The sequence below is a fragment of the Manis javanica genome, chromosome 4 (genome assembly GCF_040802235.1).
Source record: "Manis javanica isolate MJ-LG chromosome 4, MJ_LKY, whole genome shotgun sequence".
Lineage (NCBI taxonomy): Eukaryota > Metazoa > Chordata > Mammalia > Pholidota > Manidae > Manis > Manis javanica.
Window position 1 is genome coordinate 63,116,878 of NC_133159.1, and position 25,993 is coordinate 63,142,870.

Genomic DNA, 25,993 nt, shown 5'->3' on the forward strand with positions numbered 1-25,993 from the left:
CAACACAGAGAAGACAAGTAGTGATTCTACAGCATCTTACTGTGCTGATGGACAGTGACATTTATGGGGTATGTGAGTTTGTCTTGGTAATGGGGGGAGTCTAGTAAATATAATGTTCCTCATGTAATTGTAGATTAATGATACCAAAAAAAAAAAAAAGAAACAGCACTATGTTAAGTACATTATGTCATAATTGTAATATTGTAGAACTCCCTGTCAGTATTGGTAAATTAGTCTATCTGCAAAACAGTCTTCATATCTCTAGAGCCAAACAGTTTAGTACCACTGTTTGGCTCTAGAGATAGTATAATTTGATTCATATAAAAATTTATAAAATTTTGATTATTGATGTTGTTTTGTTTTGAAAAAAATTATGATTAATTTGGACCACTGGAATTATGGAAATTGTTTTATAAATTTTCATACTTTAGGAAGCAATGAGGGAAATCCATGTTGTTCTCTAAGTATAAACTGAATCTGAGAGGCTGAAAGAGAAATTAAAGTTGGGCATAATGAGGTAAACTCATTGTCAGATTTTCAGGAGACTAGTGCTCTTGGCTTATTATGATGTGATAGTAATTTATAACCATTGTCTAAGGCTGGCATCCTGGCCTGTTTGGTATATAAAAATGTGTGGAATATGATAAGTGTAGAATATTTCAGAGGAAAACTCATTCTTATAGTAAATATTTATCATGTCCACATTTGGATTTCTATCTTAATAGGTTAATGCAGCTGAATCAAAGATAACAAATTTAATATACCTAAAACATACGTTGGAACTTGTGGATCCTTTAAAGGTAATTTATATGTTTGTATATTTAACAAAACATATCTAACATTGTTTTTTTTTTAACTTTTTGTTTTGAGAGAATTCAAACTTAGAGAAAGTTGCAAGATTAGTATAATGTATTCTAATATTCTCTCTTTATACACACACACACACACATTATTATCCTTATTATTGCTCTTAGTGAACTATTTGAAAATAAGTTGTACCTGAAGACTAAGTATATATCTCTTAATAACAAAGATGTTCTATTACATAATAGCAATACAATTTAAAAATTCAGGATACTTAATATCAATAAAATACTATTGTATATAGCCCATATTCAAAATTTTCCAAATGTTCTTTATGGAATTTTTTCTCCTGATTCAGGGTCCAGTTTAAGATCACTGTATTAATGTCAGGTTCCTTTATGCTTTTATACACTGAAAAATTTCTCATTCTTTCTTTGTCTTTCACAGTATTGACATCTTGAAGAGTAAGGGTCATTTGTTTTATAGCATATTTCTCAATTTGTGTGATTGTTTCCTCATGATTAAATACAGCTTATCCTTATTTGAGAGTAAAATTCTATGAGCCATGTTGGTATCTTTCTCAGAACATTACATCAGGATGCACATGATGTCATTTCCCCATTCTTGGAGATATTCATTTTAATCAGTTTCTTCACTGTAAAGTTATAAGTAATCTGTGAAATGATACTTTGAGAGTATAAATAACCTGTTCTTCCTCAAACTTTCACTCATTGATTTTAGTATTTATTGGTGACTCCTATCTGAAGTGATTCTAATGTTTATAAAATGTGATTTTCTCATCTATTTTTAAATACTTTACTGTGTAAAATATTTTAAAAATTAAAGTGATAACCACTTTTTTAAAAGAAAAAATAATGAAAAATGTAGAGAGTTTTTGTTACAGAGTTCATTCTAATAAATATATATAATGAAATCAATTTGGCAAAATATTTCAGAAGTGTTGAAAGAGGTATAATAAGTCATCTCCCAAAATTGATAGGTTTGATGAAACACAAATTTCAAACTGATATGTGAAAGACAAAAGTAAAAGCCAAGATAAGGAAAAATTTATAACAAGTAGCAGACAAATATTAATTTGTCGTCATAAAACTCATGTAATTTCATAGAAAAATATTGTAATGCCAATGGAAATATAGAAAATATCCAGAAAATGGAAATCAGGGTGATTAATAAATACACCAAAAAAGTTCAACCTTACTATTAGTCAAAGAAGTGCAAATTAATACCATAGTTTTTAATCTATCAAGTAAAGATTTTTTTCTTAATGGATACAACCTACTGCTAATGATAAAACAGATAACTTCATAGACAGCTAAAAGAAGTACAAATTGCACATACTTGATAGTAAAGTTTACAAATATATCTTTTGATGCTGTAATACTACTAGAAATCTGTCGGAAAGGACTAAGAAATGTTGATCAACATTTATGCTCAGTGATGGTCATTGCAGTGTTTTTTGTGTTAGTGAGAAATCTTAAGTAGTGTAGAACTCAAATAATTAGTGGAAGAGATTATTTGCTTCCCATGGGCTAGAATATTATGACTTATTAAATTTTTTTACTATGAGAGAAGTTTCTGTTCCTTATGATGTGGCAGAGAAAAAGAGCATGCAGTGATGCAAAATTTGATTTGAAAAAGTGACAGAGAATATTCCATAGTATTTAGAATATTTACCTTTGGAAAAGTGGTAGAATTATGAGTGATTTAAATGTTTTTTCTTTATGTTCTTATGAATTTTATGGTTTTTATTAACATATACATATTATTTTTATATTTATAAGCAAAAGAAGTTATTGCTATTGCCCCATAGCAAATGAAAATAGGAGGTAAAAGTCAGGAAAATTATGTTTTCTCTTTTTTTCTGTTTGTTTAAATAGTGGTTATTCATAGTTTCTATTAAGCAAAATAAAATCTCTATTTTTGCTGTGTAAGAATGGAGAATATTGATCTATTTATAAATATACAAAGCGTTTTTTTAGGTTTAATATTTAACCCAAATGTAATTTTATGTGGAGTACTCTGAATGTACAATGATAGCTGTTTATATACCAATCTCTAAGAAAGTAGTTGAATGTTGATAATTAGTTAGGAGAAAGAAAAATAAAAATCATGATAGTAAAGCAGTGGATACCACTGATTAACCATGTGTTCTTTATCTGGAAAATGGGAAAGATACCGTCTTTCCTCACCTACACATCCAAAATATCTTCTATGAGTATATATATGAGAAGACGAAGCAAGAAAGTACTGGATTAACTATGAAGTATTAAAGAAATATAGAATGCTGTTTGAATAATGTCATAATTTATAATCCTTAACTATCTTTATTTCATTCTTTTATAGATTGCCCTGAAGAACTGTAACACACCTTTATTAAGAGCTTACTGTGGTTCTTTGGAAGATGAGAGGTCTTTGTCACTCAAGTGTTCATAAAGCACCAGATTATTTTCTTCATGATCCTAAGTGATTTTTAAAAACTCTAGTTATATTTTGTAAAATAATTACTCAAGCTTTGGTTAACAAACTAAAATATTCATCAAAATTCTAATTATTAATACGAATAAATAGTGTAATAGTACATTGAGTATTTATGTTAGGAGACAATTAGAATGACATTAAAAATTGAAATCATACATAATTTAAATATTTCTTTTTTCAGCCATTCTCCATCTAACGACCTGCTAATACGAAAGTACTTCCTCTCTTTTGTAAAATCATGAAGGACCTAATGAAACCAAAAATAGTAGATATGAATACTGAATAAGATTTAAATAGAATTTAATTTTTAATATTGTTTTTAACAGTGGCACCTCGGTTCTTGATCTAAAAAGCTGGTGATACTTAAGAGCTGTTATTTATCTATTCAGGATTCACACCTTGTGTGAGACTGCAAATTGAGGTTAATCATAAAACCAAATTAATTACAAAGAAAATACAGAACAGAATAAAACAAAAGGTTAGGAAAATAGGACTTCTGGTTTGTATGATCACTGTACTTAATTACTGATAATTGTGGGGTGCGTGTTACACTGTCTCACAATATAGGTTTAGTCTCTGTTTCCCCAACTGAGGACAAGGACTATATGTTTATCCTTTGAATCCCTGAACCTAATACAGAGATCGATACATGGTATAAGTAAATGTTTATCTGTCAATGAGCATGAAGCCAGAATTTTGTAATAATTCTTCAGAGATATATTTTATACTCACAGGCACAGTCATTATGTATAATTTGGGAGATCTTTTCCTGGCAGTTGTAGAATTTTTTTTGGCGACCTCATGTTATTTTAGAAGACTAGTTTGGATTGACAAAATAGTTTAAAATTGATATAGTCACAGTTCTAATTTATGTAATTTAAATTATATAAATTGCTTAATCATTTATTTTCAAAATGGTTTTCAATCGTGATTTCAATTAAGTATGTTATTTGCTATCATTAACCATGACTCAAATTACTCAAATTATAAATTAAAATAACTGTTTGACTTAATGCCTATAATGTTCTTAGGTTTGGAATCATACTTGAAAAGATTAAAACAGTAATTAATGATGATGCAAGATATATGAAAGGATGCCTGAACATGAGAACTCAGAAGTGTTATGCAGTGAGGTCTAACATAAATGAATTTCTTGACATTGCTAGGAGAACATATACAGAGATTGTAGATGACATAGCAGGTAATTTACTTGAACATATTTTTCTGTTTTTTTTAGAAATACAACAAGCTTTTTTAGGACATGCTATGTTTTTTGCTGGTGATAACTAGCCATACATATTTTAAAGTTATTTTCTGTTAATCAAAACAGAAAGTTAACATACATTATCATTTAAGGAAATTTTTTTTTAAAAATGAAGATCTCAAAGTGTTATAAGGTGTCTATTCTTTTCTCCAACCCTAAATATAGTTTCTTCAAACTTAAATATAGAGGTATCTGAAGGCCAGGATATGTTAGTTCACCTTCATACAACATTATGTATAAATTATGTGAAAAATGCAGGCTATCAGTAGAGAGTGACTGAATGTGGAAGTATAGAGGTTGGAATCTTTTTTCAGAGATATAATAGCCCAGTAAAGAATTCCACCTACTGGCAGTGGTACAAACCAAAGTACAGACATCAGGAAACCTACAGGGATCAGTGAGGAAATTTGTTAGGATGGAATGTTACAGAACTAGTAAGACATAAGATCAGAAATATAGACTGGGTTTCAGAATTTAGTTTTTGAAACCAGGAGTTTGGACTTTTTCCAAGGATAATGAAGAGACAGATGTTTTTGCTCTGTGGAATTAAATTGATCAAGAAGATACGTTGAATGAATTTGAGTGGAGCAATGGAGACAGGGAGACCATTTAAAATTTTTACAAGTTAATGAAGATTATTTAGGGTGATAGCAATCTATATAAGACAGAAATGCAAAGGTTGAAGGAAGAATTGGCAAGAGTTAGTAATTGAGTAGCTATGGTAAAGGAAAATGTAGCCATTGGTGTTAATTTCTCGCCTGCAGATGGCAGTACCACTGAGAAAATTGTTGGAGGAACTGTTTTGAGGTATAAAGATGTTAGTTTTTTTAAGTAACATTAAGCATTAATGATCGTCAAGTTAAAAATATAAATTTAGAACTCTGTAATGAGTTTGAAGTTGTCAGGGAGAGGATTTTTTAGGAATTTTATTTGATGAATCACCTGTATTTCCTTTTTGAAATATTTTGTTTTGTAAAGGGAATTTATTATTGTGAATAGATTGCAATAATGTATGATTACTCCTTCCCTTTGCAAAAAAGTAAAATTAAGAATAAAAAGCTCTAATATTAATAGAGATGATAAAAGTTCCATTTTTTTATTTTTGCAATTTCTTTTACTTTCAAAAATACATATCAGAGTGACTACCTTTGTACTACAATGTTTTTTTCTTAAAAGAATATTTAAGCAGGTATTTTAGACATTAAAAATCTTTAGAGTTAAAGGAGTAACAAAATCTTCATATATACAGACACACACACATTATAATAACAAGAAAAAAAGCATGTGATTTTTTTAAACCAAAAGCATAATTTTCTCATTAAAATTTTGTTGTTGTTTTTTGTTTCTCATTTCTAGGAATGATATCACAGCTTGCAGAAAAATACAATCTTCCGTTAAGAACGAGTTTTAGCTCTGCTCGAGGATTTTTCATCCAGATGACTACAGACTGTACAGCCCTACCCAATAATCAACTTCCTTCAGAATTTATTAAGGTTCATTCTTGTGTTTTGTTTGGGAATTTATTGTTTCTGATTTTTGTTACATTTACATATTTTTAGGCCCTCCTTGAGTTTTACATTCCAAATTTTGCATGTTCTGCATTTTCTCCTACTCCTACCTACTAGGCCACCTAACAGTTACACCAGAGTGATTCAGAATTTTTTTTTTTTTTGGTAAGTGGGGATGACAATCAACGCAGTGCCTCCCACAGTTTTGGGAACTTTAATTGGTAAAAATGAAAAGTGAAAAAAGTCTAAAAGGTATTTTTAATCAAAGAAATTTGGAAAATAACTACCATCTCCTGTTTTAGGTAGTTTTTAATGCACATTTGCCTACTCAGGGTTTAAAAGTCCTGAGGTAGAGAAATCTGCTTAGCTTTTTGAAGTCCAATATTGCCAAACCTTTGGATCAGGGAAATCTTTTTTTTCCTTTGTATATATTAACTCCTCCACAATATACCAGTTGGGAAAGTCCAACCCACCCTAGTCTTTGCTTCCTCTGCTCCTACAGGGGTACCTTTTGACAAAAATCATTTAACTTTCAGGGTTTTTAAATATATACTATATTACCAAGTAATGAGGGATGGATAAAGTAAAGAATGGTTTGAGACTTACTAATGGAGTTAGAGGTTAGATGAGGTTCAGATATGGAGCAAGGGCTGAAAAAAGAGGTCAGAGATGGAGTGAAGATTATTGATAATCTATCATACATGTTATTTGGCAATAAGATGTAGTGTTTTAACATTTCTACACAGCCTTTAAGACCTGTAAAAATAGTGATGACAGATGAACTAGGTTAAAAAATCTTGCTTTCACTTTAGAAGTGATCTTCCTTTTTCTCTTTTGCAAACACTATTTGGAACTACTTTCTTTATGATGCTATATCTCAAAAATTAAAGTTATTAACCTAAAAACCTATATCTCTATTTAAAATGTGTTTGATTTTATGAGTATACATGTATCTTGACATTTGTTTTCTAATTTCCTAGATTTCTAAAGTGAAAAATTCTTACAGCTTTACATCAACAGATTTAATTAAAATGAATGAAAGATGCCAAGAGTCTTTGAGAGAAATCTATCACATGACTTATATGTAAGTACATTTGAAATTTTCAAATATTGAATTAAATTGGTTAATTTGAGATACTATTATATATTTCATTATTTTTTGTCTGATTGAAAAAAATTGTATAATTATGAACATTTAGCCAAGAAAGAACATTTCTGGGAGCAACAGTTAAAACTTTTACAATCTGTATTTTGATGGGATCACTAATCTTCATAGAAGACAGGGCAAATCTAATTGAATAAATAAGAAAAACCCATTATAACTGATACTTCTGTAATATATATTCTGTCATGTTGAAGAACTTGGCACACCATGGGCTTATTTTGGGCTTTATTCAGTTTATTCTTTTCCTATGTTATGTAAGTCCTCAACTTCTCATGCCTTAATATTTACACAGCAACATCACAAAAGTGCCAATCTTTTTCCATATAGGCAACAGTAGCAAAACAGCTAGAAATCAGTAATAGAACATTGCATAATTGGTGAGCTGAGATGATAAAGAAAAATGGGCTTTCTAAACAATTTCAGGGCATAGACTACAGAGATTATAAGATATAGTAAGTTTGGGAAACATATTTCCCCTTATAAGGGAAAAGTTTTTATATTCTGTCACAAGATAACTCTGCCACATAAAGACCTAAATAATGACATTAGTAGGGTGTGTGTGTGGGTGTGAGTGTGAGAGAGAGAGAAAGAGAGAACATAAGAGCTTTTGTGTTGAATTTAACAATTGCAAAAATACAAACTTAATAGCAGATGGGATCTGTTGAAGTATAATAAGGGCTTGATTTGACCTATATAATACTTTTATTGCCTAATATTTATTTTACTAATATTTAATAATAGCAGACTTTTCAAAAACATAGTGTTGACACACCAGAGTGGATTCTTTGCTACTCTATACTCTGTGTAACCTTGACTGAGTAGGAGCTTTGATTTCCTAATTTCTAAAATGAGGCAATAGAACAATAGAACTATATCTGTAGTGTACAACTTAAGTATGAATGTTATTTTACCTCAGGCAATGAATTTAGTATTGTTTTACAATTACATTTTATGTCTCTCTTTAAAAAGCACTACTTGTCTTACTAAACATGTACTTTCAGGATAGTGTGCAAACTGCTTATTGAGATTTATGAACATATTCATTGCTTATATAAACTATCTGACACTGTGTCAATGCTGGATATGCTACTGTCATTTGCTCATGCATGCACTCTTTCTGACTATGGTAAGTTAATTTTCTTTAGAATAAATAATGTTACATACTGAAATTTGTATTCCATTCAAGTGATTTTATATAACAATTATGATTGTTTTACATTTTTTACCCAATGTATAGTTTCTCGTATATGGCACTGTATGAAGACTCAAAATAAAATGAAATTTCCTTTCAAGTTTATTTTAAAAGTCAGAAAACTATTTCCTGAGAATTTGACAAATGCAAAAGAAAAAACTTCAAGAGACTTTAAAGATTCCTGAAATATTAAAGACTGTAGAGCTATCCCTTGGTAGAAATGACAATAATCCAAATATATGAAGTTCAAATCTGAAGGCTCATTAGAAGCAATGTGACTAATACTAACAGACTCTCCAAAATGAGCATTTTATAAACTAGCTTCTTAAACGTGAACATCTCCAGATCAAGAATTATACTATTTATTTTGTATGCCAAGTCTGTATGTAGGCCTTAAATATGAATGTTAAGAAATTTTCTAATGTTAAATGAATACTTCAAGTTAACCTCTTGCAACTTATCAAACTTATCAGTAATCACCATACTCTAGTATCAAATTTACAGAACTTGTATGTGATAATTAAGATTGAATAATGTTAATCAACTTAATAACATTAAAATTTCTAGTTAAAAGCAGCGTAACTATTCCAAAATATTATCCTAATTTATCTTTATAATAGGAAATGAATATCTTACAAAGGTTTTTTTTAATATTTTGTATTTCATATGGAAATGTTAACTTTTTGCATTGGTGTTTTATAGGTCAGAACTTTTCAATCTTTTATATCTACTTTGGGTGTCAAAATCTTACCTTAGGAATCAGCTATTGTAGTAGTTTTCTTAGCTATCAAGATATTTGATGTTGTACCATTTTATTTTGAGATGGACCATTCTGAAACTTCAAACCAATAAATAATGAATTTTTGGTGTTAAAAATGGTTTTAAATTAATTTATTTTTCTAACAAGTCTTACTTTTATAATGAGTGCTTTCAAGTTTTATCCAATGTGTTTCATCTCTAAGGACGTAGCATTTTATGTTGTTGTTTTTTACTTGTCCTCCCATCTCTTCCTACTCTCTCTTTACCTCAGAAAGTATCCATAGAGACCTGACCATTACTTGTTTCCCTAAATTAACAATATAGCTTGCATCTTTTTTCTCTATCCTCAGAGATTTCTCTTTAGGCAAAATTGCTGTAAGGGTTTGGACATAAAATGATTTTTATATTTGGTTTTACTCTGTATTTATACCACATTTGAAAAGTTAAGTATACCAAATTTGAAATAATGCTTAAAATGGCAATTAAGTAAATGTGTAATTTTGTAGTACAGGCAATTAATTGTTATTTCAAAAGTATTATCAAAGACTAGTTGATTCTTTTTTAACTATACAAATCTGAAAACGTTATGAACTGTTTTGGAGTTCAGAACAAAGATGGGAAACTAAATCCTAGAGTTCCTTGGAAGTAAATAAGAGCTCTGATGGTGATTAGAGTGTGTCAATTATAATTTAAAGGGATTTAAGTAGAGATTTGGGGAAAAAAAAAAACACCTTAATGTTATTACTCCAGATTGATCCCAGTAAAATCTCTAAGGCATATACAATATATACACACAACAATATCTTTAAATATAATTATGTCAATCATTCAAATCCATTCTTTTTCTTTTTCTGTAGTTCGACCAGAGTTCACTGATACTTTAGCAATCAAACAAGGATGGCATCCCATTCTTGAAAAAATATCTGTGGAAAAACCTGTTGCCAACAATACCTATATTACAGAAGGGAGTAATTTTTTGATCATAACTGGACCAAATATGAGTGGGAAATCCACATATTTAAAACAGATTGCTCTTTGTCAGATTATGGCCCAGATTGGTAAGTTATGGCTTTACTTTATAGTTACCGATTCTCTCCCTTTTTAAAATGCTTTGAGCCTGATATTTTAGATTTAGGTGCCTAGTTAACCCAAGAACAGTTTGGAGTAGATTTCCTTCCTAAAAGTATAATAGTAATGGATTATGTAGACCATAACTTTTACTATTTGGTATTTATTAAGCTCCATCCAATTTGGATTGCATTGTACTAAAAATTTTGTAAACTACAACAGAAGTAGAAACTTCCTTACTATTAATGTTGAATTAATTATTACTAAACTGAATCATGTAATTATTTCAGATTCAAAACAAACTTTGTTGTAAGAAAAAGTGTATTAAGTAGGATAAGCTGCTGCCTCTAATAACTCATGTAAGATTTCTTCCAGATTTATAACACTGGACAAAGAAACATTTCTCTCACTTAATTTAAGGAGTACCAATAACTTGGCCACAGCAACTGACATATTACACACATAAGTGTATACATATATGCATATAAATAACTGGCACTGGCCCAACATTGTCACATATTTCTTGGTGTAGAGTTACAACTTACCTCTGAAAAATGAGTTTCCTTGAGGACAACTTGAATCAGAAATGCAGTTACCACAACCAAGGAGAATGTAGAGTCCAGTGAAACACCCTACAGTGCACAGAATTGCCACCTGCTACACACACAACACAGAGATTTTTCTCTACAAAATGTCATATCCCAAGAATGTTAGTAGTGCTGTGGTTGAGAAACCCTGGTCTAGTAACGGATTAAAAGAGGAATACAGCAGTAATATATTGGTGATACTGTGCAAATTTAACCTTACTACCGAATGAATGAAGAGTAAATATTTTACATTGGGTTTATAGTTTTACTGGGATTAAAAGGACACTTATAAGAAACGGATTCAAATGTGACATAAAATCTATTTGAATAGTTATGAGGAGCTCTGTCCTTTGAAAAACAGGCTATCAAACTATTGGGCATCTCTAAATGTTAGAACATTCATTATATTGAATTGAAATCTGACTTTTTATGACTTCTACTTACTAATCCTACTTTTTATCGTATATGCATCACAGAATAATCTAGTCTGTCTTGATAATAGCCCTTTAAATGTTTGAAGGAAATTTTTCTGTTTCTCTTGTTGCTGCCCATCTTAAACCTCTGAAATACCTAAAAGTATATATACTATCTCATATGATCTGATCATAAAGGAAAGAGTAGAAAGACATGGGAGTTAAGAACATAGGCTTTGGAGCTGGATCTGATATGTGTAGTTACTAGCTGTGTGATATTAAGCAAATTACTTAACCTCCTTAGTTTTCCTATCCATAACTGAAAATTTTAATAGTACCAATTTTAAGTTGTAAAGATTAAGTGAGATAATGTGTATAAACTGCTGTGGACTTAAGGGGAGGGTATGAGAAAGGAGACTTTCCAGTCAGAAGCAAGAACATGTTCTAAAGCACAGAAGCAAACACAGTATAATGTGCTCAAGGAACTACAACTAGTCCAGAGGTTTTGTAGTTCCTTTGCTTTGTAGAGTAAAGAGGTACTGTGAGAAGTGGCAAGGTAATAAAGCTGGAGAGATGAGGAGTCACGTCATGAGGGGCCTTCAGTACTTAATTGAGAAGATAGAACTTCACCCATAAATCTTTAGGGAACTATTGAATTAAGCAAGAGAATGGCATGATTGGATTTGACTTTTAGATAGATCATTCCAGCTGATGCATGGTTAGATGAGTGCCAAAGTAGAAGCAAAACACCAGCCAGGGGGCTTCTGAAATAATTTAGATAAGAAATGTTGAGAGCCTTGTTGGTGGAGGTAAATAGAAATATACAAAGGAAAAAATACAAACATATAATATGCTGTATTCTCTACTTTGTAATTTTGCATTTATTTTCCCATTTAATCCTTCTGGAAATCCTATAAGAAGGTTGTATTTAGGGGATTTGCTTTCTGAGGTGTGATCATTGTAATTGTTATTGTTGTTCTTATTACTTTTATATTTATTAATATTAGCATGACTTTTGCTTTCTTTTCCTGCTATTCCTAAGTCTTCAGAGATAGATCCTATTCTTCATCATTACCTTTGCTTTAAATCCTGAAGTTATCTGGCTTTGCTTCTTCACTCCCATTATTTCACCATTTGGTTTCACATAGTTCTGTATACTTGATACTTTTCCCATTCAACTATTTGTATAGTTTTATCTTCTTATGATTTTGGAATGCCATTTATATCCCATTCCATATAGAGCGTTAATGAGATTGATTTGTTTTCAAAAGGTGAACATGACAACTTCTCAGGCAGAAACACTCTCATGGATGAAAATTCACCTTTTAAAAGGAATTGAACGTTTGCTTTCACTTTGATTCTGCATATTTCTGTACATTTCTAATAACATTTTCTAATATATCTTTCTGTTATAATTTTGTTAACTTGTGCTTCATAAACATTTCTTTCAAATTTTCATATTTGAAATGTTCTTTATCATCTATATTATTTATTTAAAGTTTTTATCAAGTTTATAAGTCTTTCTAAAATACTTGAATTTATACTGTCTTATTTGAACTTCCAAATAACTTTGTTCAATAAGTAGTACAAGTATTTCCATTTTATGTATGAGACAGATGATACTGGTAGTGTTTAAGTGCCATGCAAGGTTACAGTAAGTGGCAAAGCTGGGTCATGTCATCTAACTGTACTAATCTTTCTACCACATAATCCTTAGGCTAGTAAATAATCTGAGCTGGTAGAAAGTGAGACATATAAGAGCATTTCAATTTACTTTGACCTTATATTTTACAGGATCATATGTACCAGCAGAATATTCTTCCTTTAGAATCACTGAACAGATTTTTACAAGAATCAGTACTGATGATGATATTGAAACAAATTCATCAACATTTATGAAGGAAATGAAAGAGGTACCCACACTAAACTTTTCTTATGTTAAATACTTATTAAATTTTCCCACTAATGGTCAATTATCATATAAGAAAGTATTCTTATGCTAAAACATGCAGATGTGCTTATTTTCTTCTGCAGGAGCCAGAGGGCAGTCAAAGACAGCTTCCCAATTTCTTACTTAGAAATAGAAGCGAATGTTTTATTGAAAAGTACAGTTTTAAAGAAAAAGCTAGTGTTATTGAGTGATAAAACATGCTTTCATGTTTTTGTATGGAATATATTAAAGACTTTTCAGAAAATGATGACCTGTTCAAGACCATTTTGCATGGCATCCATTGTTCCTGTTAGGCTTGACTTTAAAATAAAAATACCAGTATGTTAGAAGGCTTTTAAAGATAGTCCTCTTTCTGTGCTGCTTTCAAATTTTAACTTCCAGTAACAAAGTGTATCATCTCCATTTTCTGATCTGAGCAAATGTCAAATAGGCTTGAAGGGCTGAAGGAATTCAGTATGGCTCTAGGACTATTATTAGTAGGTAGGAATTACTGGATCACTATAGACTTGGGTAATTTTCTGTAGAGAGGGAGAGAATGAAGCTATCATTTGCTTCATAGTATATGACAATTGTATATTATTTAGTGCATATTGAATATCTATGGGAGAATATAGCAATATAATAGGTATGTGAGGTGTATTTTTAAATGATTCTAGCTCTCAAGAAGCTCAGTACCATAAGAAGGTGAAATGGCCATGAAGGTTACTATTGTGTCTTGGCATATTAAGAGCAGAATTCTATTTTTTGAAAAGGAGGTTAATAACCTTCAGTGGAAAATGAGCATTTTTGTCTAAAGTCTTGATCTTTTGGGGGCATGAATTTAAATTTATTTGTTCAACCAGGAAGCAGTGGACTTGCATACTTTACCCTAAATTTGTCCTTTCCATCTTTACTGGACATAAAGATACTAAAATAAATTTGAGAGATAATTTTGATTATTTTATGACAACAATTGATTAATGATTTGTGGAGAAGAAAATAACCACCTTTGTGTCTCATTTAAAACCATTTAATTCATTGCTTTCTTTTGTTTTACTGTATCTAAAACATCAATATTTTAGATAAATGTTATTTCTCTGTTGTCTCATATACATATACATATGTCTATTTATATAAACATGAGCTATTCTGCTGGAAGTACTAGTCATGAGATTTTTAGAAAGAAAAGCAATGTGTTTCTGCTCTGTAAGATTTCCCTATAAAATATATTTCAGATGAACTAATAAAGAAACTGGGTTTTTCCTAATTTTTTTCTATGAGAGCAACAGCTGTTTGGTTACAATGAGTAATATTAAAATTATATTTTTTTCAGATTGCTTATATTCTACATAATGCTAATGACAAATCACTTATATTGATTGATGAACTTGGCAGAGGTACTAATACAGAAGAAGGTATTGGCATTTGTTATGCTGTTTGTGAATATCTGCTGAGCTTAAAGGTATTCTCTATTTTTCTTTTAAGTTTATTAATTTTGAGTCCTTTTATGATATATTTATGTATTTATCATGACTGGATTTTACAGGCACCTACAAATAGCTCTTTAAACAATCTCAGGTAATAAAAACATACCATGGCATTTATATTTGTGTTACTTCATTTCTGCTGGAAACAGAAACTGTTAGTATGATAGTTATAATGTAAAGGAATGGAGAAAATCAAGAGATACAAATAATATCAAAACTGTAGTCACTTGGCCTTAATTCAAAGTAAATAGAACATGGAAAGCATTTCAATAATTATCTCCATGTGCAATAACATTGATGATATCACAACATGAAGTAAAACACTAGGCATCTGAGGTCATTTTATGGGAAATTTATTGTACTTATCTAAGAGTTTGTTCCTTTAAAGAAAAGTTTTTCACATATCAACTATGTAAAAATAAACTATAATTTTTGCACTATATTATTAAGCTAATTTGTAAAATCTTTTTAGATGATCACTCAAAATATTTACAGGTCTGAAAAAAGTTTAGGATATTCCATATTTAAAGTACCTAAAATATTCTTAATATGAGGTTCTTTCCCTTAAATGACAGACCATATGATTTACTATATAGAATCTCATTTTATACTTAAAGTTGTGAAGAAGCAAAAGTAATGTTGAGATAACATTAGTCTTTGTAATACTGAATCTGTGTCAGTTGATTAGAATTCTTCATATAAATAAGATGCATATATTACTTAATAGGAATAAAAGCTACTTAATATCTGTGATGGTTAATTTGACTGGGCTGTGGAGTACCCAGATATTTAGTCAAATATTATTTTGGGTGTACCTGTGAGAGTGTTTCTTGGTAAGACTAGTATTTTAATTGGTATGCTGAGTAAGGCAAATTGCCCTCCCTAATGTGGCTGGGCCCTGCCAATCACTTTTGTATGTGGGCCCAATTGAAGGCCTGAATAGAATGAAAAGGGTCCTGAGATTAAAAGGACACTCCTGTCTGCCTTCCTTCAATCTGGGCCATTAGTTTTTTTCCTGCCTTCAGACTCCAACTGAATCATCAGCTCTTTCTAATCTTGAGCTACCAGCATTCAGAGTGAAGCTGCTAATACCATTGGCTCTCTTGGTTCTCAGGCTTTTCAAGTGACCTGAAAGCTGCTCGTGTTGAGTGGGGCCCACAACAGAAGTCTCTGTAACAGGTTCAGCCATACAAGCTGCTTTGTTACTTAGGCCGTATGATCATACAGATCTGATAGTGCTTGAAATGTCAGTGGCAGGTAGAGATGCTGTTTGGAACCTTTGACAGGCCTCCATAGGTGAACTGTAGCACAGGCCATTAGGATTTTGGAGCAAAGCCCTGCCATTCTCTGAGGATAACTACTCACCTTTTGAGAAACAGCTTTTGTCCTGCTACTCAGCCTTAGTAAAGCTGAACAATTAACTATATATAGGTCACTAAGTTGTTATGCGATCTGAGCTACCCATCATGAGCTGGGTGTTATCACATCCACTGTGAAGTTGGGTGTGCTGTACACAGCAGTACTCCATCCTCAAATGGAAGTAGTGTATACATGATCGGGTCCTAGCAGGCCCTGAAGGCACAAGAAAGTTACATGAAGAAATGACACAAATGCTCATAGTCCTCACTCCTGCTGTGCTGCTTTCTCTCAGCTTGCACCTGTGGTCTCATGAAGAGTCCCCTATGATCAGTTGATAGAGGAAGAGAAGACTTGTCTGATTTACAGATGGTTTTGCACAATATTTAGGCACCACTAAAAAGTGGACAGTTGCCACACTACAGCGCCTTTCAGGGATGTCCCTGAAGGACAGTGATGAAGGAAAATCATCTGAGTGGGCAGAACTTCAGACAGAGTACCTAGTTGTTCATCTTGCTTGAAAGGGGAAATGACCAGATGTGCAGTTACATGGGCTGTGGCCTATAGTCTGGCTGGGACTTGGAAGGAACATGATTGGAAAATTGGTGACAAATTTGGGGATGAGGTATGTGGATAAATCTCTCTGAAAGGGCAACAGTATGAACATACTTGTATTCCATGTGAGTATTAAACAAACGGTGGCCTCAGCAGAGGAGGATTTTAATAAACAAGTAGATAGGATGACCTGTCATGTGGATACCAGTCAGTCTGTTTCTCTGGCCACCCCTATTATCACCCACTGGACCCATGAACAAATGGCTGTGTTGGCATGAGTGGAGGTTATACATGTGCTCAACAACATAGATTTCCACTCACCGTGGCTGACTGGCTACAGCCACTGCTAAATGCCCAATCTGCCAGCAGCACAGACCAACACTGAACGTCCAGTGGCACCATTCCCTGAGGTTATCAGCCAGCTGCCTAGTGGCAGGTTGATTATATTGGACCACTTGAAAGGGATAGCAGTTTGTTCTTACTGGAGCAGACACTTACTCTGTATACAGATTTTCTTTCCCTGCCTGTACTGCTTCTGTCATAATTACCACCCATGAATTTAACAGAATGTTTCTGTTCTAGCTTCTAAATGTTTACTGGGTTTCTAAATATTTTCTTATTTATAAATTTGGTTTGTTTTATACACCGTTTATTTGCCGAGTAAATAGTTAAAAATAATCATTTTTTGTCTATACAAAGCTATTCCTTTCTTTGTCCTCGCCCGCTTCCATAGTCCATAGCCATTTGCCAGTCAAATAGTTTCTTTTTAATGTCTTAACATTTTAATATTCTATATTCTACCAAACATTTATAGTTTCTCACTGGTAATATCTTAAAATATATAACCAATTATTTAAATCTCTACTGTTTTAGTAACTGGGCTGGGAATCATATGCTGGTCTTAAGTCACTTGAACTATATGCACTAAATCACCTAAAATATTTATGGAAAATGCAGTTTCCTTGGGCTCCACATTACAACTGTTCATTGAGAATTTCGGGGGGATAAGTACCAAGAATTTGCATCTTTAGCAAGCTCCCCAGGGAGTTACTAAAGTTTGAGAATCTGTCATAATCAATATTCTCAGGTTTTATTTTCTGTAAGTACCTAGCCCAAAAACAATGCAAATCTGAAAACTAAAAACCTTTGAAATTCCAAATATGTAAGACAGTCGATTGATTTCACTTTCCAAAAACTACTTATATGGAAGAAAACTATTTTTAAAGTAAAGTTTTTTAAAAGTTGAGGAAAGTGTTATTTTCTTTGTATATATATTATGTTATAAAAAATGATTACCTTAGTTAATAGCTTTGTTTCTGGTAAACTTCATCTTTTTAGTGTCCTCAGGTTGTTGGGGCTTTTACTTTTGGGTTTACTCTCTTTCCTGTAACATGCATGTGTATGTGTAAACATAATAAACATGTTTATTTCATTGAATATGAATATTCAAAACATTTTAAAGTGAATTTATCATTTTAGCCTCAAAGTTACTAGTTTCATTCCTACATCTCTGCTAAGCTATTTGGAAAATGATATAAAAAATTTTTCTAGTTCATTTTGAAACTATTGATATTCATTGTTGTATATTCTAGGCATATACACTGTTTGCTACACATTTCCTGGAACTATGCCATATAGATGTCCTATATCCTAATGTAGAAAACATGCATTTTGAAGTTCAACATGTAAAGAACACCACAAGAAATAAAGAAGCAATCTTGTTTACCTACAAACTTTCTAAGGGACTCACAGAAGAAAAAAATTACGGTATTGCATTTGGAAATTACATCTTGAACACTACATATTCTTGTTAAGACAAACTTTCTCTTCCCTTTACTTAGCTGTCAATCTAAGAAACTTTCTTATTTTCCTGCCTAGGAAACTTTGTCCAAAAGTTTCAATAAGAAACTCATTCTTTTAGTGCTTATCTGCTCTAAGAATCTATTTTCTGTCAAACTGACATTTTATGTACAATAGGCTTATTTTTAAACTCATATTAACCAATAACTGTAGTGTTATAACACATGAAAGCCCCAGAAGTATAAGTTTCTATCCAGAAAAATGTAATATACTTTATATTTGCAAATTATGTAATGAACATTATTTATTATATACTCTTTCAGTTTATTGCTCATTCCTCTGTTTTCTTCAAATTCAGGGAGTTTGAGAATTTAAAGTCTTAAATTATATAAATATATATGTATATATATATATATATATAAACTTGATTAGATATTTTTTATCTAAATCATCATGTGATGTGTAAAAATCTCCGATTCAAGCATTTTCAATTGACCTATACAATATGGTTCCAAAAATTATTTTAGCTATGAATGTGACCCTTGTGAGTGAAAAAAAAAATTGTTTTGCTATTTGAAATGGGCAGTCAGTTCATAACTTAATCTGTATCAGATGTTTAATCTTTGTAAGTCTCAATTTCATGTATTAAATGAGGATAATTTTCCATATACATATGTGGAAGATTAAATGAATTATCAAATATGAACTGGCCTAATATAGTGCTTAGCCATTAGTAACTTCTCAGTAAATGTTACTGTTTTTATTGCCTCCAAAGCAATAAATATGATACACTATTAGCACGCAGTAGAAAGCCTATCTTATACCAATAAAATTCAGCTCTGAGAACATGAGAATAATAGATGGTAGTTTGAATTTGCACGAAGAGTAGTGACCTACCATTATATCTTCTCAGAAATCCTTCTCATTGATCTGCTATATGGATGAACACTCAGCTGGTAGTGTTATCCCTATGCCTAGATAATCTCCTCCCCTACAAAACCCATATAATCCTTTGACCTTCTATTAACCAACTTTGTAGTTGGAATTTCAGTGTTACTATTATTATTCAGTTTTCTAATTACTCCTTTTCTTTTCCCTATCATGTTTTCCTGCTATCTCAGAGGTATGTTGAAAGGTAATTGATATTCTAATTTGTCTTATATATCTTGGGCAAATAATTAAATCTTGTAATTGGCAAGTTGTCATCCAGAATGTCAGAAAAATTAATTTTGAGAATTGTTAAGTAGTTCAGAAATGCCCGTAGAAGGGAAATTTAAATCTGTAAACTAAAGAGTAATACCAGTCAAAACAAATGTAGCAATACCAGCAATACAGAAGCCCCATTGTTTATAATTGTAGGATTACAAGCTGCAGTGGTGTCTTCACTCCCTCCATCTATTGTCTTGGATGCCAAAAAAATCACAACTCAAATTACCAGACAAATTTTGGTAAGAAATTTGTAGCATTAAGAATTGTTTTTCAAATTCAAGAAAATGCTTTCATTTTTATTATAGCCTTGGATATAATATTAATAATAAAACATTTAAAATAAAAAACCTAATTCCTAAATGAAGTTCTTTTTACTATTCAAAACTGGTTTGGTCATTTTAAACTTTTCCAGCAAATCAATTAATAAGATAGGAGACAAAAGTTAAATAGTTCATTTCCTGTAATACTTAGAGCTACACTAACTTTATGGTGAGAAAATAAATCTATATAAAGTAAGCATTAAAAATAAAAATCACTATGCACCACAGTTTCACACTTTTTATAGTTTTCAAAACTCTTCTATCCATTAACTATAAGCCTCATAACTCTTCATGAAGCAGTTAAGTCAATAATAAAGTATTATTTTTATTCACATTTTTCCAACAGAGTTTCACAGAGGTTAATAAGTGTTTTGCTAGGAAGCAGTGGGTCCAACACAGAACTCACTACTATTGACTCAAAATTTGGAATTATTTTTTTTATATCAGGTTGCTTTTTATTTTAAGAATTCACCATATTCAGTAAACTAAGCTAAATTCAGTATGAAATTTTCTTTGGAAGTAAGTTTCCCAGGTCTTTCATTTCTAAACCTGCCATCAATTTTTATCTCATTCCTCCCATCTTTTGAGCTCTGACTACTTTTATGACTTCACTTACCTAAATACTCCATTTGAATCTCTTCATCAATAATTTTGGCAGTACTCTACTTGTGAAAAACCTAGTTACCTAGTTCTTAACACTTCTCTAGCTTTGACTTTCCTAATAATGGTGCTGAAAATATATTCAAGACAGTCTAATTTTATTTACTTCAAATTCATATATTGTAACTTTAGGTATTTTACTGGATAGCTTTTTTTCTTCTATTGATCTGTATGATTTCTTTACAGTAACTCAAGACATTTCTACTCTTTCTGAACTCTTAGTTTTCTCACTTTCTACATAAAATTCACCTCCTGTGCTTTTTGAGAGACTTGGTCATCTTCATGAAGCTTTAAACCTTTCCTTCTTCAAAATTCTGTTTCGGAATTTGTGTTTTTCACCTACTTCTCTTCCCTTCTATCTCAGAGGAAGAGATTACTTGATTACTTTTCAACCTATTTAAGGGTAACTTTTCTACTTTTGTTCCATCTCCATTAAGATATCATTTCATTAGCTTCCTTTTTTCTCTTTGCATCCTAATGTTTTTTTTTTTTGCTGGTTTTTCTCTTTCCTATGAATATGCTTAGATTTTCCCCAAGAATCTTACTTTTCAAACTATATTTCTCCTTTTTTTACTGCCAACTTCTACCAAGAGTAGTCTACATTTGCTTCTTGTATCTCCCTCTTGTAAACTGGATCTTGTTGTCATCAATATGCTGAAATTTTCCTTTTAAGTACCAACTAATGATAAAGTCTTATGGCCTTTTTCTTCACTTCTCATCTTCCCTAGTCTCCCTGTGGCACTTGACACTACCCTTCTTTCAATTTTCATAATTATTTCCTATCTTGGTTACTGTAGAATTATCCTCTCCTGGGTGTTTTCATTCTCTGACCTCTTTGATTACTCCTTTTCTCTCTTTACCAGTGATTTTTATCATTACACTTACTGAAATCGTTCCTAAGGTTTTAATTTACCCTTGTTTCTTTGTTTAATTAAGACTTTATACTCTTGGTGATCTTGTCTTTTCCTCAGCTCCCATTTTCATTTATTTTTTACTCTGAACCTATTTACTCTCCATTTCTCCTTGAAATCTTAATTTGTTTTCAATCTTCAATAGGTCCAAAATTAAATTTATGATCTCTTGAAAAATCTTGTCCCTTCATTTTCAAATTTCCCTGTCTCCATCATAGTCATCTATGAATTCCTCTTCTTAATCACCTCTTATAGGAACTATACACAGGGTTTTCTCTCTTTTCCAATCCATCCTACATACTTCTACCAGATTGTCTATTAATACATAACTCTTACCATGTTTTCCTGCTCAGAAACTTTCCGTTGTTTCCTACCAAAGAAAAGTAAAACTCTTTAGCCTGGTGCTAAAAGTCTTCTATGATTATTTCTCAAAATACAGTTTTTAGGATTCACGTGAGATACTGGGTACCATCCTAGGTTTTCAAGGGTCTCCTGCAGCTCAGGCATTTACATTTTTAACCTGTCTTCAGATGATTCTTAAATACACTAAGTTTATTAATTGCTGCTTTATGATCTCCCTGTGTTTACCACACTTACATACTATTTACTCCAACCCTACAGAACATTAGTCGATTTAACCATAACCTGTATTTCTGCCATATTGAATTACTTATCAGTTCATCATATTGATCTCATTGCTTTCCATCCTTTCTAATGTGTTTGCTCTCTTGTCTCTGTCCAGAATGGCTTCCTCCTAGGCTCTTCTATCCATCAAGGTTCATTCCAAATACTCCATCCAGTTTAAGCTTTATTCAAACCAAGCTGGAAGTGAACTCTTTTTCTTCTCAACACTTGCATCTGTCTTATGGGACTTTTCACAATTACCTTCATCACTTGCTTGTAAACATGTCTTTTTCACCAGTAGACTGAGCTTCTTGAGTTCCATTGTCATGTGAGGTAGACATTTTTCTATCCTCCATAGCCATAAATATAAGGTATGGGGTCTGGAAGATGGATAATAATAGATATTCAATGGCTGTTTGTTATTTAAATATGAAATGATAATTGATCAATGTATCAAATATGGGTGAATATATAATAATCTTATTCTACTTAATAGACTCATGCTCATTTTCCTATTGTGAAAGTAGAAAAATATCTGGAATTGTTTGCCATTGAGAAAGTGTTGAAGGGATTGTATTTCCCTTAGTGAAGGGAAACTCAGTGACTTTCCATAAACAGTTAAGGTTGAAAATGTTGAATCCCCTATCTAGCTCAGGTGGAGGTCAATGGAGAATTCTGCAGTTGTATTCCCAACACTGAAGTACTATTCAAGAACTGAATATCTAAAGGCCTTCCAAAGTATTAGAAGATCCCTGTCTTAAACATTATTTCTTGGGTATCTTTAGGTATAGTTACCAAGATGTGGTTACCAAGGGAGAGAACTTGGGACTAGTGCAGAGGAGAAGGAGGAGGGGGATAAAGGGGCACAATAATTCACAATCACAATATAAGTTGATCATGGGGACTGTTGAACTACTGTGATGTACATTTGAAACCAATATAAGATTGTATATTAATGACACTTTAATAAATAAAATTATAAGTAATACTAAAAAAATATATGGTTTATTAAGAATTAAGGTATAATTTCAAGTAACTATTTATGTTGCTTATTTTAAACATGTAAATTACCCTGCAGGCTGTGTTTTTTCTTAGGCTTTAGCAATTTCCATATATGAACTCTCTTGAGGGACAAGCACTTTATTGATTACCTGTTCTGTCCACCAATTTTTCTGTTAGAGAATTAAAGTAGGAGAAAACAGAGTGGTGTTCTTGGGTGACATTTAAATTTATGAATACTGCATAACAATGAGCAGCGCTGTTTTCTCATATCTTTTTGAGAAAGTGTTTGTAGAGTATAACTGGTGGATTTTCTATTATTTTTTGGTATTGTGTTGAGAAATTTGACCTATTTAGCAACTTTTTTTTTATTGAAAAGTGATTTTCAAGGATATAAGAATCTGTTATTAAGTAGTAAATGCTCATGAGAAATTTTATTCTTCACAATAGCCTCTATTTTTTTCTTGTATTCTTTGCTAGTTGGATGGAATTGATTTATCCAATGGAATTAGTTAACCTTTGAGTTCTATATTTCTGTGAAAGGAGCTAGAAAATTGCCACAATTTAAAAATAAAAATCATAGTTGTCATATTTTAATTTTAATTTTTATCTTTATTTTTTTAATAACAGCAAAATCAAAGGAGTACTCCTGAGATGGAAAGACAGAGGGCTGTGTACCATCTAGCTACCAGGCTTGTTCAAACTGCTCGAAATTCTCAATTGGATCCAGACAATTTACGAATATATTTAAGCAATCTCAAGAAGAAGTATGAAGCAGATTTTCCCAGGGTTGAACAAGTTTCAGGAAACACTGAATAATAACAATTCACACCTTACAGTAATAAAATATCTTTATATAAAGAATCTAGAATTTGTTTTTTCCCAAGAGCCAAGGAAATAATATTTGCAAAATTTTATATCTTAATTAAAAATTATATTAAACTGAAAATTATATATTCTACAGAAGAAAATATTTATACTAACAAATGAAAACTACTTAAAGGACTGATTTTTATGTTAGAAAAAATTCAGTATAATATGACACTTTTTTCTCATACATGAAAACTCACTAAGTCTTAGGTTTATTTCTAGTTATAAGTTATGGTTTAAGGTGTTATTGTAAATACCTTAGTTAAAAACAAACTTTCTTTCTAGGCCTGGAAAGTTATGTGAGTTTTCTTTTACGCTCTATTCTCAGCAATAATTTCTTAATTAGTACCCCAAATTCCAATAGTGGATGCTTCTGAAGTTTGTTAGACTGATATTGGTAATTTTAAAGTTTTTTTTGATATTCAGTATAGTTCTAAAGGGTGAAAATAAATAGATATTTTGTAATGCACAATTTTGTAATGCAGAGTGTTCTTGGAAGAGGGAATCACCATCACCATCCGTTTCAGTTTTCCAAACAGCTAGGTATTCCATTTTCTACTCTCAAACCTCTTTTCTTTCCCAGGTTTTCATTTTTGGCCATCTTTTCTGGGTGAGTAACCATAGCAACAGAAAAATAATACTGCTTTGTTTGCCTCAGCTGTTGGTTCACAAAGGACATTTTATAGAAATGTTTTTCCATGGGTATGTGGTTTATACCACCATTTCAGAGTTTACCCAAAGGTCATTCTTGTTGCATAAATGGACCAAAGAAAATGGAAGACCATCAGTTGTTCAGTAACTGTAAAGAGCTGTTGTCTTGTCAAATACCTTATTTCTACAATTCCATCTCAGTAGATAATTTACTCATATAATCCCATCCCCAAATCCTAAAACAAGGAAGTTACTCTTTTCTTGGATAACCAAGTATTTGAAACTCAGGTATATATTCAGTGTGCTACAAAATTCATAGTAATTTGGCCAAAATAATTATTCACCGACTGGTGAGGGCCCTATTCTTTGTTAACATATGCATATTTAAAAATTAGTATTAATATTTTCCACATTGAACTCTTTCTTATCATTCTAAGTATATATTAGTTGTTAGATATATTGAAAAAGTTATAATTTGGATGACATACATACTCTTTTGTAAAAATAAATGTAAAGTAGTGTTAGTGTTTACATTTGATATGTACTAAATGTCCTATTAGACTATTTATATTTCCTATTGTCATGTTTTAGAAAGAGTATATTTGAGTAAAAGAACCCAGCCCAAGAGGTTTCATGCTATATGATTCCATTTGTTGGACATTATGGAGAAAAAACAGAAAACTATAGGGAAAGAATGCTTAACCATTCCCAGTGATTGCTAGGTTAAAGTTAGGGCTCGGGGAAGGATTTGACTACAAAGGAGTACTGAGGAAATTATTTGGAGTTTGAATTTGATAGTTAGCCACATTTTAATTCAAAGCCTTTGAAATGAATTACATTTTATGCACTCATTCCTAAAAGCAGATAATTTAGGCTTGTAGCATATTTCTAGAAGGCACTGAGAGAGGAGGAAAAAGTTGGTGGCAGATTATTTGGAAGGGTAGGGAAGAAAAAGGAGGAGAAATAGAAGACAGAGGGAAATAGGTAAATAAAACAGGTGCAAAGTGTTAAGTACACTGAGTATCATTTCTTCAAATATATTAACTTGACTTTAGATTTAACCCCAATATTAGATTCCACCAAACTTTTAATCATTTAGAGTTTTTGCTGCAAAAACTCTTTAATCCCTTTTATTTTAGATTTGAAATACTGAAATAAAAATAGCTTTATATCTTCTTAATATTTAATTTTTACTCCATTGTTTTGTGTGTTGCAGAAACATTCAAAAAATTAAATGAAGATGTAATTATTATGTCAGGGTATTATAGAATAGAGGCACATACTAGGGAGACAGTCCATTCTTTAATTTTAAGGTCTATTTGCTCTACTTATTTGCCTTTGCCTTTCTCTAAAATTGTAGAT

General features: G+C 31.4%; 1 protein-coding gene across 2 annotated transcripts in view; it reads left to right on the plus strand.

Moving 5' to 3' along the window:
* Window positions 1–25,162, plus strand: part of MSH4 (mutS homolog 4) — a 79,554-nt gene extending 54,392 nt beyond the window's left edge. Inside the window, exons 9-20 of one of the 2 annotated variants that reach the window (XM_017668008.3) lie at window positions 726–800; window positions 3,169–3,233; window positions 4,335–4,504; window positions 5,924–6,060; window positions 7,056–7,159; window positions 8,242–8,366; window positions 10,049–10,249; window positions 13,054–13,172; window positions 14,523–14,651; window positions 18,180–18,354; window positions 19,747–19,835; window positions 23,741–25,162. In XM_017668008.3, the coding sequence (XP_017523497.3) occupies window positions 726–800; window positions 3,169–3,233; window positions 4,335–4,504; window positions 5,924–6,060; window positions 7,056–7,159; window positions 8,242–8,366; window positions 10,049–10,249; window positions 13,054–13,172; window positions 14,523–14,651; window positions 18,180–18,354; window positions 19,747–19,835; window positions 23,741–23,929 (1,578 nt within the window). In that variant the 3' untranslated portion in view covers window positions 23,930–25,162. The remainder of the gene's footprint in view (window positions 1–725; window positions 801–3,168; window positions 3,234–4,334; window positions 4,505–5,923; window positions 6,061–7,055; window positions 7,160–8,241; window positions 8,367–10,048; window positions 10,250–13,053; window positions 13,173–14,522; window positions 14,652–18,179; window positions 18,355–19,746; window positions 19,836–23,740) is intronic. The other variant, XM_073234140.1, reaches the window with a different exon arrangement.
* The last annotated feature ends 831 nt before the right edge of the window (window positions 25,163–25,993 follow it).